Below are 16358 nucleotides of genomic sequence, written 5' to 3'. Positions count from 1 at the left end.
ATAAGCTAGAGCAGATGAAGCCTTACGCTCCCAGATCCACAGATATCAGTGATAAAATGTTCCTGATGAATGCTGATGAATTAATGTACAAAAGTTTCATAAGAAAACATGATGATAGAATGAACAATGATTGTTTTTTACAAATCTACAAGATTAATGTGCTAAATAGGAAGTAAAGTTTGAATGTGTATGTGCTGACATTCCTGTATGTGAGTGAGTATTCTTTTGAGGAATTTGCTACTGATAGCTGAAGTGATCACATCAGATATGCAAACACCTAGATGTAACATAGAGAGTGACAGCTATTCTAGCCATTCGTGGATGATATGCTGTTAGATGGGTGACGCAGGGTGAGGAAGATATACTGGGATGCTGTGGGAAACATCTTCAGACTTGGTGGGTGACAATTGCTCATGTTACACTGTTGACGTTTGTATATTGTTCAACCTTCTGGTCTCCTTGATGCATCAAGTCTACATTAAACTCTTCTGCATGAGACATCAGCTGCTGCCTGAGTTCTCCTTTCACCAGCTTCCATAAAACTTTCATAACGGTTATTATCATAGTTATTATCTTTCTGCAGTAATAAAAGTTACCTCAAACATCACTTGATGACGAAAACAGACTTCACAGACTGTTTTATCTGCTGGGAAATGATTAACTCCCTTTTCAAGAGTTCCTTGAACGTTTCCTGGATTACTGTATATTCTACCCGTCGCTTGAGTTTGCTAGTAAACATTTAAATCAACATAATGTACATACTGAGGCAATGTGTTGCACGACGAAGAAATTGCATATCACCATTACTTGTAGTTTTGCACTTTTTTTTTTTATAAGTAACTGAGTAACTTCCAAGATCAGGTGAACCCACCATAAAATCTTCCACTGAGCAGCAGGACATTCTCTCTCTAGTACTGACAAAGTATCTGTGTGTCGTCCTTCCTTCCTTCCTTCCGTGTTTCTAATTATCAAAGATATTGTTGAGATCATGGGAAACTTAAAAATCAGGGACTACGACAGCATCACATCTTTTCTTGGATCTTGGGGACCTTTCCAGCTGAGGATTTTTCTGGCACTGGCCATCAGCATCCTCCCAAATGGCTTCATCGGCATCTATATAGTATTTGTGGGTGATACCCCACCTCATGAGTGCTATATCCCGGAGAACTACGGCATCAGTGAGATGTGGAGAAATGTGACAATCCCACTGGAAACAGTCAATGGCATCGAGAAGCGCAGCTCCTGCTCGAGGCTCAACCTGGACCTAGTCAGGAACTTCTCCCAGAATGGAATTGTTCCGAATGTGGATGTAAACGTGAGTGAAGTTCCTCTGGAGAGTTGTTTGGACGGGTGGACATACAGCCACCAAATCTACCAGTCCACCATCGTCACAGAGGTGAGCAGGAAAGTCATGAATGAACTTCTGAAGATGTTTACGTTTTCCAATTAGAGATGGTATTTAGTCACGTGTTTTGTAACTATTCAGGAGGGTCATAGTTAATGTAATCTGTATCTTATGGTTTAACCTGTGCAATAATCACTCAAATCTATCAGCATCTTAAGCAATTTGGAAAAAAAGTCATCACAAAGAGTAATTGGCAATAATCAAAAGCGTGAGACAGGTGACTTTGAATTAATAGAAACATACGCATGTGTAAAGTCCAAACCAAACCAACCACGATAACAAAAATGCTTGATTTACGTGAAGACAAAGCCGGGTCAAAGGCCAAACCTTTAATCATTATATCACTCACACACACCTCGTCCCGTTTGCCTTTGTGAACCAATACTTTACACAGTGTTCTCACATGAAATAGTTCAAAAACTAAATGAAAAATAGTTTCAATTAAATTACAGACACCAGTGACTTGAATTTAGTTACAAGGAGTTAATAATACCAGCTTTGTAAGTTTAAACTGCAGAGTTTATTGACTGATTTAAGTGTGTGTAATCAGTACAATAAAGCTAAGCATCATCACAGATGCTAGTTCATAACAGGAGATGCATTGTTTCTGGATATTTACAACCGAAACTGTCAGCCATGAAGGTGTATCTGTAGCAAAGTAAACTGACCTGAATGAAAAAGAAAACAAGGATTCCTATCATTTTCAGAGAGGAAGTAAAAGAAGGAAAAAAATCATCTAACATGAACTAAACATTCAGTGTGTAAGATTTAAGGGATCTATTGGCAGACATTGAATAAAAGATAATCCTAGGGATGTTTTCATTAGTGTGTGATCATCTAAATTGTACGAATTGTGGGTCCTCTCTACGGATTAAAATATATTAAATACATAATTTTGTTTACTAACTGGAATGATTTTAAAGGTTCAGCGTGTAGAATTTAGTGACATCTAGTGGTGAAGCTGCATGTTTGGGCTACTGTAAAAAGCATCAGTAGAGAGGACCCACTCCAGATGTAAATATTAAGTATTTAAATATAAAGGGCCCATTCTAGGGTTAAAAAAAAAAAAAAGTCGTTCATTTTAGTTGAAACACCAGTTAAAAGTATCACTAGGATTATTTTATATTACATTTCTGCTAATAGATCCCTTTCACCTAAATCTTACACACTGAACTTTTGGTTGCAAATTTCACAAAAAAACACACAATTATCCGTTCTTAAATTTTTAAACCTTATGACAATAATGACTATGTACTGCTGTGTTGGTTAGTGTAATCAGTTATTCTTCGATGTGGGAGGAAACAAAGTATATTTACTTTGTACCTGTTTGTTAAAGGAGCTTAACCTAGCGCTGAGCTGAGATGTTTATCCCCGGAGTAACCTGGTTACCTGGAACTAGCCTTCAGAGGGGAACTTATTATTTTCAAATACTTTTCACAGCCTGTGCTTTAATACTTTTTTAGTTTTCTACTTGAGAAAAGAACGTGTGTATTTTGCCACCTCTGGTTACTCATTGCACTGATGGATTTTGCAGTGGGACTTGGTTTGTGACGATGCATACAAAATACCACTGACCACCTCCATCCATTACGTCGGTGTGCTGTTGGGGGCATTGATCTCAGGCCAGATGTCTGACAGGTCTGTACACTGATTTTTTTATCATTGTTTTCATTATTTATATTATTTTTTTCCAACTTACTCAACAATAATCTGCTTCATGCCTACTCAGGTATGGACGGAAGCCTGCGCTCTTTTTCATGATGATCCTTCAAACTTTGGCGATCACGGCCCAGATATTCTCCCCAAGCTGGGAGGTCTTCACCTTTCTGTTCTTCTTGGCGGGTGCCGGGGGATTTTCCAACTATATCATTGGATTTGTGCTGGGTATGTTTTCCATTAAGGCTGCAGTGTTTGGTTACTGCTTAATGCCTCAGGTTACTTTTTGACAAATTCTCCTTTAATTTATCACAACTACAGGAACAGAAATTCTAAGCCCAAAAGCCCGAGTGGTCTTCTGCTCCCTTGGGGTTTTCATGGCCTCGGCTGTGGGTTACATGGCAATGCCTGCGGTGGCTTACTTCATCCGTGAATGGCGGATGCTGCTGATTCCCATGGCGGCCTGTGGCCTGATCTACATCCCTCTGTGGTGGTGAGAATAATCAGCGATGATCTTTTCACAAAGCAGCCTTTGCATTACTTGGTAGTGTCCTTCAGTTCATAACTCGGGTGTAAGGGTGTAAATTCTAAGAGGTGCAGACTCTTCATCAGTCAATAAAATCAATCAAGTTTATTTACCTCAACTCTCCAGGTTTGTTCCAGAGTCTCCTCGCTGGCTGCTCACTCAGGGACGCATGAAGGAGGCCGAGGCCATTCTGAGACGTGCTGCCAAGGAAAACCACATCGAGGCTCCACAAGACATTTTTACACAAGCTGAGGTCAGTTCATCAGCAAGTTTACGATTTGTATGTTTTTGGGGTTGTCCGTCCGTCCGTCCCATTCTCGAGAAGGGTATTTCTTCAAATTTGGTAAAAGTTTTCACTTGCACTTAATGATTAGCTGATTTGATGTTGGCAGCCAAAGGTCAAAGGCCAAGGTCACAGGGTTCTCACAAACAGTGTTTATTCTTCCTGAACATGATATCTTAAGATCAGCTCAAGGTCTTCAGTTTAGGTACGAACATTCACTTTGACTCAGAGATCAACTGATTTTGGTGCCTTGACGTCAAAGAAATGCCTAAAGGAATATGATATCTCAAGACCCCATTGAGGAAATTTCTTTGCCTTTTGATTAGTTGTCACTTGGAACCAAAGATGAAGTAATTAAATGTAAAAGTGGTCAAAAGTAAATCTAGTATATAATTCTGGGGGAAGAAATATGTAGAAACTGCACTTGTTGGCAGAGGCACCACAGTGTAATTATAGTTAGTTTTAATATTTCATACATCCTAAAATGTTTTAAATAAAACAATTATCATTTGTACCATGTGATCTCAAGGCTCAGTGTTGCTTCTCAGGTTTTCCTGTTTTGTCAGGTAACTTATTTTACCACCTAATGTCTAAACTGTCTGTACGAATATGAAGAATCCAACTACATAATACTATGTATTTGTGTGGCAGGGCTTCATCTGTGGATTGGAACTTTCTAGGGTTAAATTGTTGCAACCATTTCTTCTTGTTTTTCCCAGATTGACAACGCACTGGCCATGAAAGACAAGAGATACACCATTTTAGACATCTTGAGGAACTGCAACATGTTCTCCATCACATTAATTTGCTCACTCCTGTGGTACGTCAACAGTTTCCTCACATGACATGAAACCATAGACTGTATATAAAGATGGACGACATGACTGCTCCCCAAAAGTGAAGCCAAATCATCTAGGTTCCTGTTCTTCATGTCTCTGCAGGGTCATCATCACCCTCAGTTACTACGCTTTAATCCTCAACACGTCCAACCTGCATGGAGACCCTTACATAAACTGCTTCTTGTCTGGTGTGACTGAGGTGCCAGCTTACCTCATCGCTTTATTACTGCTGCAGCACTGCTCCAGGCACATCTGCCAGTCGTCTTCACTCTTCCTCGGGGGCGTGATGATCCTCTGTGTTCAGCTCGTTCCGCTTGGTAATGACAAGTCAAACTGTACAAGCAGCTCACATAAATATGTTGATAAATAAATTAGAAGAACAAATTTAAATGGAGCACAAATTGCACATACTTATAGTTAAAAGTACCTTGTGATGGGGGTAAAGGGTCAATGTATTACATTTAATACAGTAACAGATATTTCAGTCAAAACTTTGAATAGTAGCCAATAACTGTGATAAATGTTAGCCTTCACATTGCCATCAAAAGGGCCACGCCGCGAGCATAGATATTTTGCAAGCAACTCATTCGATATTTTCTGTTTGCTTTAATTAAAGTTGTCCCTCTTTTGTTTCCTTAGATTTACCAATTGTGGCTGTGATCCTCGAGATGCTGGGGAAGTTTGGCATCACGTGTGCATTTTGTGTCGTGTACGCCGTCTCGTCAGAGCTCTTCCCCACTGTTATTAGAAACACAGCAATGGGGTGTTGCTCCATGTCTGCTCGGATTGGAACCATCATGTCTCCCTTTATCATTTACCTGGGTACGTGCAAGTCGTTTCCTATTGTTCGCACCGATGCCGGGGCAATAATTCATATTTCTGGAGAATAGAGCTGCAGTGATCAGTCAGTTAGAAAATGAATCTGTAAATATTTCAGCCATGTTTCAATCAAAATGCCAAACATGCTCTGGTTCGAGCTTCTCACATGTTACATGCCAGTAAATTCTATATTCTAAAACAAGTTACCACAGTTAGAAGTGTCTGGGGAGAAATCGGCAACAAAAAAGATAAAGTCTTATTTTCCTCACCAATCATCATCAAACAAATATTACACCTATTGTCAATTTTTCATTTATATTTCCTCTGCCTTCCTCGTGGTTATTCTTTTTCTCTCTATGTAGGACAATACTTCAGGGCACTGCCGTACATATTGATGGGGGTTCTCGCCATCTCTGGTGCCGTCTTGTGTCTCCTGCTGCCTGAAACTTTTGGGAAGACATTGCCAGAGACCATAACACAAATGCAGCCGATCTGGAGGTGAGTGCACTCAGTGAACCTGCTGGACTGACCCCAGTGTTGTAACAATACTGCACAGAGGGAGCTGATGCAAAGGTCACAGTCTTCAGTTTGACTCAGCTTACGGTTTAAATATGACATTAAAAAGTAACTTGTGAGTGCAACGTTCTCTCTTTTAAGTGTTTTTTAAATGTTTTCATAAAAGTGCAATGAATATGAATTAGTTTGTTGCTCTTACACTTTTAATGTGCAGAGTTGTTTAATGTTTACAAGGTAAACTGCAGTTGTCCCATGACTTTTGATGTCACTCTTACTGTAACCATTCCACTGTTGTTAAATATCATCTCAATGTTCAAACAGGAGAAGAGGGAAAAACCAGAAGGAAGCTGAACATGGAGAGAGCACGGCTGAAAATCAGACCAAAGAATCCAAGTTATAATGTCTTATCATCTTTTGTATATTTGTATTGTGTTTATTTGACTCTAACTAGACACCAGGGGCCTGTACTACGAAGCAGGATGTGTGCTTATCCTGGTAACTTCGGGTTTACTTCAGGAGTTTCAGTCCTAAGAAGCTCGTTCACTTCTTATCGCGGGCAAATTACCTAACTGTGTTTCTTTTAGCCTTGATAAAGTGTTTATACTGCTGTCAGGTCACATGATGGTGTTATGTGCACGAACCAATTATCAAGAGAAGGAAACCCTGGGTTGACTTGTAGAGTTGATAACCACTAATCACATTTGTTCGGTTAAGGTCAGACAGATAACTGAAAGCTATATTCTAGATATGTTGAACTCGTTTTGTTATACAGGCCCAAGGTGACATATTTTATGAAATCTTGTTGTTTTATGTTTGGTTATGTGTCATTTTATTTGTAATGTTTAAAATATATTGTATCCGTGTGTAGCATAGTGTAGCAAGTTGTCGGTTTTTGTATTTGCAGACCCTTAAAGATCTGTGATGCAGAAAATTGGAGACTTGCACTTCTTTTTATTTTTAGACTGATTTACAGTTTGTTTGTTAAAGTGTCTGCATTTTTGCCTAGAAAAATTGATCACTGACGAATTAGTAGATAAAAATAATCAATTTGAATATTTGAACATGTTTAAATTAGTCATATAAACTTTGACACTCATAAACAGTGATAAACAGTTGTAACGTTGATTCAGTCTTCAGAATCAGCATTTCCGGGAAAAGAGTCAGATACATAACTGTAAATCAGTTATTTCTTTCATTATTTAGGCTATTTCTGTATTTATTTAGTTTAGCTCATTAACCGCTGCCGCCCATTTATTTTGAAGACAAGTGGTCAATTTTCATTTCTCCGGTTGGATTAAAATAACTTTAAAATTATTTTGTAAGTGAACATCGTGAATTTAATTTGTCGTTTATTCATGTTTTAGTTACACTTGAAACCTTTAAAGTTTTTTAAGCATGTGATGATGTAAAATTCCTGAATAAATGATTTCTAAATGTCTCGTCTCCTGCAATGGCTGGATCATTCCTGAGATCATCAGGGAGAAGCTTCAGGATAGATTTGTTTTTTATATGATACCTAACCATCTCTGAGGTTTCTACATCCATCACTGACTTGAATGTAGTTGTTGTGCTCACACAGCATTGAAAAATAAATGACAGGGCACAATCATCTAGCACATGGTAATCTTTTTCTTTTAGTAAATTAAATTACATATTAATACAAAGCCGCATTCCTGTTTTCTCAATCAAATAATTCTGTCTCAGGTTGAGTTTGTATATAAATAATATTCCTTGCGGTTGTTCCACTCCTGGCCACTAGGTGTCAGGGTAGATTCCTCTGCAGGTCTCTTCCTTTCAAACTGATGATGTGTCGAAGAAAACTTGTCACTTCCTCTCCAGCACTGTGTTGAGTTGTGATTGGGAAGCGGAGTTCACCGATGTGTCCGCAGACTGATGGAGCCACGAAGTTTCTTATTTACTGTTTACACCATTTAAACAACCCGTTAAGTTCCTGTTTTCTCGTGTGACTCGGGAAGTCAGCGCACAGGCGGCCTGACACGAAGCTCAGCGGGGGGGGGGAGAAGACGAGCTAGCTTCTCGGCTAGGTGGCTGTGTCAGTGGCTGCTGGACAACTTCTGGAAAATGGATTGCCACTGTGATATAGTTCAGGCTTTGCTCGCATTAGCAGCTCTGTGTTGTATTGTGGTAAGTAGTCATGGTAAAGAGTTCATGTTGTGTTGGCAGAGATCTGTCCTGGCTCGGTTTGGTGTCTGTAATGTGAAGCAGGGCTGATCTTCCATCTCTTGTTCTTCCCCCCCACCACGTATTATATCCTTTAACAATGTATTTTCCCTTAATTTAACGAGCCTACATCTTCTCTTTGCGTGTGTTTATAAGTATTACAAAAGTAGCTGTTATCACTGAGGAAATCATAATTTGAAATCCCCCCCAAAGCAGCTGCAAGACTTGTTCACTCAAAGGTGGAAAACCAAATTGTTTAGCTAAGTAAAACATCCCATGATTTACATAACAAACATTAACATCTGCATAACACACTTGTCCAGAAAAGCCGGATTCTCTTCATCTTGTCTGCAGAAAATGACACCTGTTTTTAATTTTACTACCTGCAGGCAGAGGTAACATGAGTGACTCGCTCCCTTTTCAGGTGTTCATTGTCGCGCACGTCACTGCCGAGATGGTGAAACTGACACGCCACGAGAAGGAGAAATACTTCCTGACCGCCTCAGGAGAGAAGGAGCCCTTCCCCAGCTTGCACGACCCCCATTCCAGGGAGCTGTCGGTGGTGATCCCGGCCTACAACGAGGAGCTCCGCAGTGAGTGATGGGGGGAGAGTGGTACAACCTGTTTCTGTTCTGAGACCCATGTGGCATCATGCTTTTTGCTCTGTGAAAGCAAATCCGTCCTTTGCCACACATGAAATACAGCCTCCTCAGCTGACATCCTCTGACCTGCTACACTTGAATCTGTATTTTTACTGTTCATGGTGGCCATACATTGATTTGCTTGTGGCCACCACCACAATATCAACACTGATCATCACCATATCAATCATGATTGATAGAAATTGGTAAAATGTTACTTCATAGCTGCACGAGAGTCATTCAGCCCCTTTTGACGCCTCCCTCTACCTCTCGCTCACTCCCGAGACACAAACACACCTATAAACTTTGTTATCGAATACATCTGTAAACTCAGACATATTTGCACATACTTAACGCTGTCTTCTTGTGACAGGATCTCTCAGGACAAATGTTAATACAACAGGGTCAGACTGTCATTAGTCACTTAAGTCCCATCAGCGTTTGACTTGGATGTGTGGATACAGAACACTGTTGGACGATTTCATTGCAGTTGCATTAAACAACTTATTTACAGGATACAAACTGTTTAAAACACATACGTCTGTGTTTGAAGCAATGTTTTGCACTGAACTTTGTCACCAACAGTTAAAAAGTGACAAATGCACAGTTTAATATGTGTTGAACTGATGAATTGTCAACAATCCATTGTTTTACATGATTCACCTTGAACCTGCAGTAGGTTATAGACACTAACGGGGTTTAACTGTGTGTCATGACAGTGCCTGTGATGTTGGATGAAGCTATGGAGTACTTGGAAAACAGACAGGTAAGTGCTCAGCTTCTAAAGGCAAGTCCTTACAATAACTTTACTGTAGTTTGATAATTTATTATTATTTTTACTGATCAGAGCAAATCAGTTGTATCATCCTCTAAAAGGCAAAACAGAGAAAATGTTTCAAGTTAGATCTGTTATTCCTAAAAAATGTCAGCAGGTGGCAGCATTCAACTGAAAATGTGTCTGTTTCCTTCCTGCAGAAACAAAACCCATCCTTTACCTATGAGGTCATTGTGGTGGACGATGGCAGCAAAGACAAAACCACAGAGGTAATACATTTTTTTGGGACAATCTGTTTCCATTAACTTTATATGTGCTCAGTGCTAAACATTTCAAAGTGGATGTGGTGGAGATTTGTGTTGTGAGTGAACTTTGTTGTGATGTCTTGCCAGGTTGCTTTGCGGTACTCTGAGAAGCACGGTGCCGATAAACTGCGCGTCCTGACGCTGGTGAATAACAGGGGGAAAGGAGGAGCTGTGCGAATGGTTTGTCTGACAGCACAAAAAAGCATTAGTCAGGAGACTAGGAATGTGTTTTGTTTAGATTTTTACCCCAATGTCTTTCTGACCCTGTCTCATCTAAAGGGAACACTGAGCTCCAGGGGTAAAGTCATTCTGATGGCCGATGCTGACGGAGCCACTAGGTTTTCTGACATTGACAAAGTGGAGGCAGGACTTAAAGACATTGAGCCTAAACCAGTGAGTCTGTATCCAGTTTTTGTTGTTGTTGTCTTACATAGATATTTGAATATTTGGCAGTTAGTGTGTAACCATTCGATTCATTCAATCTGTATATTTAGGAAAACATGGGGATTTCCTGTGGTTCCAGAGCTCACCTGGAGAAAGATTCTGTAGCTGAGGTAATTGTCTTTTTTTAGGAGTATTGTAGAGTATTGTGTGTTAAACCATGAAGTAACCACTGTTCGGTCTTTTGCCACAGCGATCGTCGTTTCGTACATTCCTCATGTACGGCTTTCACTTCCTGGTGTGGTTCCTCTGTGTGAGAGGCATCAAGGACACACAGTGCGGCTTCAAGCTCTTCACTCGGGAGGCTGCACTCAAGACCTTCTCTTCCCTCCATGTAGAGCGATGGTAAGGTGTCGTGCTCCACCGTGGAAATGTTGATGTAATGATGCAGTAATGTCTGTTTTGCTGCCACATAAAGGCGTTTATTTTCCAGATATATGCAGCGATTCACTGTCCTAGTTTTGTTTCTTTGTGTAAAAAGAACAAATCTGTTGAGGTGTTGGTTCCACATTTCTAAAAATGTAACTAGAAACCTCTCTCAGGTACTTTCACTTATTCAAATGGGACCTCTAGTCATGACATCACCAAACTGTATAGACCAATACAAACAACAGGGCACCTTCTCCCCCCCAATAACAGCTAACAGGAGAGTGAAGGAAGATACAAAAGTGAAAAACAGTCTTAAAAATAACCTACTTTGTATTTGTTGCGCTCTTTTATTTTTCAGTACTGACATCAATACAAAGTCTGCAAAAAAACATGGATTTAAATTCAACTTTTAAACATCTGTACACTTCTTTCTCTATTTCTTCTCCCAGGGCTTTTGATGTGGAGCTCCTGTACATCGCCCAGTGTTTTAAAATCCCCATAGCAGAGGTAGCGGTCAACTGGACCGAAATAGAAGGTGGGTTTTTTATGGATCCTCCCAGTGGGCCATCTTTCTGTAGTTCTATAAATATCTCTGTAGGGTGTGTTTACACGCCTGTGATCGACTGATTACTTCTAGTTACTCCTCTGTTAGCAATTGTACTTTATACCCGCTGATTTTTTTAGTTTGTAATCTCTTCAAAGATTTTATTCTTTTTTTCCTTGTCTGTTTTGGTTTCCATTTTTTGACTTTGACAGATTTACAGGGCTACTGTTGCATGCCTGTCTTATTGCTGGAGTGATTATGTATTTTCTGATGACGTTATCATGTGGGCCAATCAGCATTAGATGTCAGCAAATTGGTCTATTTCCATCATCTGTCCCTCTAAAAGCATCATGTCTGTGCGATTTCTCCACCAGGGTCCAAGCTGGTCCCGTTCTGGAGCTGGCTGCAGATGGGTCGAGACCTGATTTTCATCCGCATGCGCTACTTCACCGGTGCCTGGAAACTGGAGTCGCCTCGTAAGACTGACTAGCCAATCAGACAGGCCCTGGTATCCCAGAGACAGCCTTTGATAGGGCCATCAAACCCTCTGGATGAGGTGGGATAAACAACCGTGTCTGTCATACGCTGTAATCAAGGACAGTTTGCTACAGTCTTCTCCTTTCCAAAATCCACAGGAGGGGACGTGAAGACACAGTTGTGGGTTCCTCGTGGTCCTGCCTTTATTATAAATAATCTGATATCGGCTTGTGATGGCCCCTGTTACACGCACGCTTCTGTGGCTGCGGCTCACAGAATGTCCGTATGAATGAACCGTGTACTAAGTTACTTAGTGTTTATCTTGTGGCCAATCATGTGTGAGTGACAAGAGCTTGTAGGAAATGTGGAGGATCTGATAATCTGTGCGTCATGATTCCGATTAGACTGAATGTTGTTACTGTTTGTGAGATTGTCAAAGGGGAGGGATTGATTTTTTTTGAGGAAACGTGTGGGATGGATGATTTAAACAGAAATAAAAAGAAAATATCAATGATTTATGCTTTTGAAAGTCTTTATTAACAAAAGTAGTGCAAGTATTCTTTGGTTTACAGCAAAATACTATTTAATGATTCCATATTCTTAAATTCCTTTCGCTTTTCTTGAACTGCCTTTGCTTTAAAATTTATAATTTCGACTATTGGTCTTACAAAACAAGAAATTTGATGTTATTATCTTATGCTAATAATCAATTGTCGAATTAGGTTAATAGTGAAAAGTCAATTAGTTGCAGCTCTACTATTAACAGTTAACTAATTAAATGTCACTTCTTTAGCTTCTTTGAGATTTGCTGAGAGGATTTTGTATCGAAGAGCAACAACAGCAGATATAAGACCTGAGGGTCTCACCATCACTCACAGGAAACAACTCATGACCCTGTATCATCTTCTATATCAGTCAAATCATAATGTGGCAGGAAGCAAACACAGACGAGTTTAAACCTGTGGCCTAAAGTCTGCTGCTGAGATCTTTTTACAAAGTAAACCAGAGAAGTTACTTGTTTGTAATAATCGATTTCTCATGGATCAAATGTAATGTTGAGTTTTTACACTACGTTAAACATTTCCATAACATTTAAAGGTTTTGTAGGATGTGTTTTCACTTTCTATCAGTCAGCTTCCTGTCTCTTTGCACCCCCCCTGTTTGTTTAAACTTTCTTGATATTTCCTGGATATTTTAACAGATGCACCTTTATCTTAATACAGAGGCTGACAATACATACTTGCTTCTATCTCAGGTCACTGTTTCTCTGGCTGTGGGTCTAGAGGGTCTATATCAGGCACTTTACAGAGAATATTATTAGGGCCCGAGCACCGAACGGTGGGAGGCCCTATTGAAATTGTAAGGATTTTTCTTATTATTATTTCCCTTTTTGGGCTTTTTCAGGGCCTAGATATGCTGAAATTCCGACCAAAGTTTGCAGGAAATTCAAAACCCAAAAAGGTAATTGTATTCTGGAGTAATTTGAAATGGGCGTGGCAAAATGGCTCAACAGCGCCACCTACGGGAAAGCCCCTCAGTTAGCTTTCAATTATTTAGCTATCAATTATTTTTTTGGACGGACAGACAGACGGACGAAAAATAAATAAATAAATTAAATCCGTCCGTCTGTCCGTCCAAAAAAAATGTCTGTCTGTCCGTATTATTATTTTTTTTGGATGGACAGATGGACGGATTTTATTAAATTAAATTTTTTTCGTCCGTCTGTCTGTCCGTATATTTTTTTTTGGGACGGACAGATGGACGGACGGACGTCTGTCTGTCTGTCTGTCTGTATTACTTCTTTTTTTTTGGACGGACAGACGGACGGACGTAACTCAACTGTGCATTGTCCTATCATCACCAAACTTCTGTCTCATGATCAGAGTCCAAGCCTGAACAGCTCTATGTGTCAATATTTCCTCAGTGTCATAGCGCCACCTACTGATTCGCCATGAAACAGGAAGTACTTTGTGAATCCACTCTGCATTATCCAACCAGCCCCCAAATGCTGACCTATAATCACAATCCTGACCTGAACAGCTCCATATATTAATATTAGTGCAGGGTCATAGCGCCACCTACTGATCAGTGTGATAATTAAGTTGTAACATTGTCCAATTGACACAAAATTGCTCACGCTACATCAGAGCCCCTACTTGAACAGATCTATTAGTCTGTATGTAATAATAGTGATGGCGCCACCTACTGGCAACAGGAAGTAAGCTTTGTTTTACAACTATCATTCGATTTACATACAATTTTCACTGTGTGTTCTGCAATTGATAGCGTGGACCGTAATGAGCAATTAGCAGGCAAGGATCGACATCGCGTGACGTTTGTCCTTGCCGCAGTGCGCGAAACGCATGCAACGCAGAGACGTGCGCTTGGTCATTGATCGCTCTCTCCACTAACCGCAACAGGCTTCAAAATGCCTGTGCTCGGGCCCGTTAGTGCTACAACGTAGCCCTAGTTATTATTATTATTAGAGGAAATCTCCAATATCTGACTCTTATTTTGTTTGGTTTGAACTTGATTTAACAGCCAAATTCCTGAAATGAAGTTAGCAGGGATCAGCGATGTAGTGTTGTGGAAGTACAGGGGGCTGAGTTATCATCAGTTTGGCTTTTCCTTGACATGAAAGAAAGCAGGAAACCCCTGGATTACATTATTAATCACCAAAATCATCCCTTTTTTCCTGTCTTGGAAAACGTCCAGCAAGCTTCTTTTTTTTGTGGTGGCAGTAAATGAAGTTCTTCATGGGGCTGTTTTTCATAAGGCTGAGGTCTGCAGGGTCGTTCGTGCTGGTGATGCCTCCGGGGCCTCTCGGAGCCTCTCGGAGCCCCAGGGAGAGCATCCTGTTTGTGCTCTGTGACCAGACAAGACACACAGGCGGCGGCAGATCATGATCCGGCTCCAGTTTCCTGTCGCATTGAAAATGCAACACATTTTGTTGTTTTTTGTATTTCATTGATCAGATAAGGGGAAGGAAATGAATGGAATGTCATTCATGGAGATTAGTTTCACTTTGTAACTTATGCATGATGCCAAAATTGATAATTTTTTTAATTTCTATTCAATGAAACATTTATTAACCAGACATTTATAAAAGCATGACTTTATTTTATTGTCACCTCCATAAATCTATCATGACTCATTGATAATCACGAGTCTGTAAACATGAGTCATGAAAGATTTTGTGCAGGTGATAATAAAATGAATTAATCATTGACATTTATATCAGGCTTTTATTTAGTTTAGTTATATTTCATTTTATCTGCTAAACTCACTCCACTTCCAAAGAGTGAAAATGAACATCATCAGTATTTTTGCCCTGGGACCTTCCCTGAGGCACCAGACTCTCCTGGCTCCGGTGGACCGTCACCACCTTCCCAGGACGCACCGACATGGTGCGTGTGCAGCCCGGGTTAGATCCACCTGGTGGCTCGTGAGGTTTCAGCCATGATCCCCAGAGTGGTTTCACTCCGTGCTCGGAGTATTGTTACGTTCCGCAGCAGTTGCTGTAAACTGTGAAAATGTCAAACTTGTAGACTCACTGTCGCCAGCCGGGGCTTGCGTCATTAACTGGACCAGACACGGCACTCCCAATAAAAGGATCGTATCCATCCGCAATGAGAGGAGACGTCTGTGTGCCTCCCAACAATAGATCATGAAACAACTCTGATGTTTTTCTTAAGAGGAATAAAAATGTGTGTGTGTGTGTGTGTGTGTGTGTGTGTGTGTGTGTGTGGGTGGGTGTGTTTCACGTTATGATTGCGTTTAGGAGGAAGACTGTGGATCCTTCCTCCTCCAGGAGACTCTCTACTTTTATAGGCTGCAGGTGTAGAGGCTGTGCATGTGGAGGCGTGAACACGAAACAGGTTAATTACTTATTAAATGACAGGTTCCAGTTAGAAATACCTTATTATATATAAATTAACATGCTATTATAGACTGTACATAATATTGATTATAGACTAATTAGGCTTCCAGCACCTATAATCCTGGCAAAATCAACCTCCCAGGAAACAAAGACAACTAATTGAATGTGTGCATCGATCATGTTAATCCGTATCAGTGTTGTATCATCTGTATATGCAAGAAAACACATGATTTATATAATAGGATGAAGAAATAGTCTGGAAGGAGGATGAACAGGTGGGCGTGTTTTTCCTCCTCACCTCAGTTAGTTAGTGCCAGTAAATGTGTATAAAACGAGGTTGGAGCGAACTATGGTTGAATCCTGAGACAGTGCATGGCTCAGGTGGCGCTCACGTGCACATGCACGCGTGCACGCCCCTGCCGCTGGATCAGAAATCCCTGAAATCCTGGTAAAGTTCCAGGAGGGGGGAGGCGGAGGGATCTCTCGTGCAGGCGCTGCGGCTCCAGCCAAGCTGACGCCGCCGCGGCTGTGTGGCGCTCCGCTGGAGCTGCAGGAGGAGCGGAGGCTCCGGGCCCCGCAAACCTGCGTCCAAGTTACCGCACAGGACCGCAGGGAAACCGGAACACTGCGGGACTCCACCTTCACAATAAAGATAATAATGCTCAGTGACTTGTGGAGCTGAGCTGCGAGTGATGCATCGT

At 40.7% G+C, this 16358-nt stretch overlaps 2 protein-coding genes across 2 annotated transcripts; both read left to right on the top strand.

Moving 5' to 3' along the window:
• The first annotated feature begins 893 nt into the window (after positions 1-893).
• LOC117774532 (solute carrier family 22 member 4-like) lies at positions 894-6549 on the top strand. Its single transcript, XM_034607028.1, has 10 exons — positions 894-1396; positions 2940-3043; positions 3135-3289; positions 3383-3554; positions 3714-3840; positions 4590-4690; positions 4812-5026; positions 5349-5531; positions 5891-6026; positions 6366-6549. Exons 1-10 carry the CDS (start codon positions 989-991, stop codon positions 6442-6444), a joined length of 1680 nt encoding a protein of 559 aa, XP_034462919.1. The 5' UTR covers positions 894-988; the 3' UTR covers positions 6445-6549.
• Positions 6550-7848: 1299 nt separating this feature from the next.
• alg5 (ALG5 dolichyl-phosphate beta-glucosyltransferase) lies at positions 7849-12289 on the top strand. Its single transcript, XM_034607030.1, has 10 exons — positions 7849-8189; positions 8650-8818; positions 9586-9632; positions 9842-9910; positions 10034-10126; positions 10226-10339; positions 10441-10500; positions 10581-10732; positions 11206-11291; positions 11675-12289. Exons 1-10 carry the CDS (start codon positions 8127-8129, stop codon positions 11788-11790), a joined length of 969 nt encoding a protein of 322 aa, XP_034462921.1. The 5' UTR covers positions 7849-8126; the 3' UTR covers positions 11791-12289.
• Positions 12290-16358: the final 4069 nt, after the last annotated feature.

This window comes from Hippoglossus hippoglossus, chromosome 14 (assembly GCF_009819705.1).
Source record: "Hippoglossus hippoglossus isolate fHipHip1 chromosome 14, fHipHip1.pri, whole genome shotgun sequence".
In the NCBI taxonomy this organism is placed as follows: domain Eukaryota; kingdom Metazoa; phylum Chordata; class Actinopteri; order Pleuronectiformes; family Pleuronectidae; genus Hippoglossus; species Hippoglossus hippoglossus.
The sequence above is the reverse complement of the archived record's forward strand: the minus strand, read 5'-3'. Positions and strand labels throughout refer to the sequence as shown.

Excerpts from the sequence above, each read along its gene's own strand:
- LOC117774532 (XM_034607028.1), top strand. The coding sequence starts at position 989 with ATGGGAAACTTAAAAATCAGGGACTACGACAGCATCACATCTTTTCTT. Across the intron at positions 3,555-3,713 it reads ATCTACATCCCTCTGTGGTG|GTTTGTTCCAGAGTCTCCTC; the intron begins GTGAGAATAATC and ends TCAACTCTCCAG. Across the intron at positions 3,841-4,589 it reads ACATTTTTACACAAGCTGAG|ATTGACAACGCACTGGCCAT; the intron begins GTCAGTTCATCA and ends TGTTTTTCCCAG.
- alg5 (XM_034607030.1), top strand. The coding sequence starts at position 8,127 with ATGGATTGCCACTGTGATATAGTTCAGGCTTTGCTCGCATTAGCAGCT. Across the intron at positions 9,633-9,841 it reads AGTACTTGGAAAACAGACAG|AAACAAAACCCATCCTTTAC; the intron begins GTAAGTGCTCAG and ends TCCTTCCTGCAG. Across the intron at positions 10,733-11,205 it reads TCCCTCCATGTAGAGCGATG|GGCTTTTGATGTGGAGCTCC; the intron begins GTAAGGTGTCGT and ends TTCTTCTCCCAG.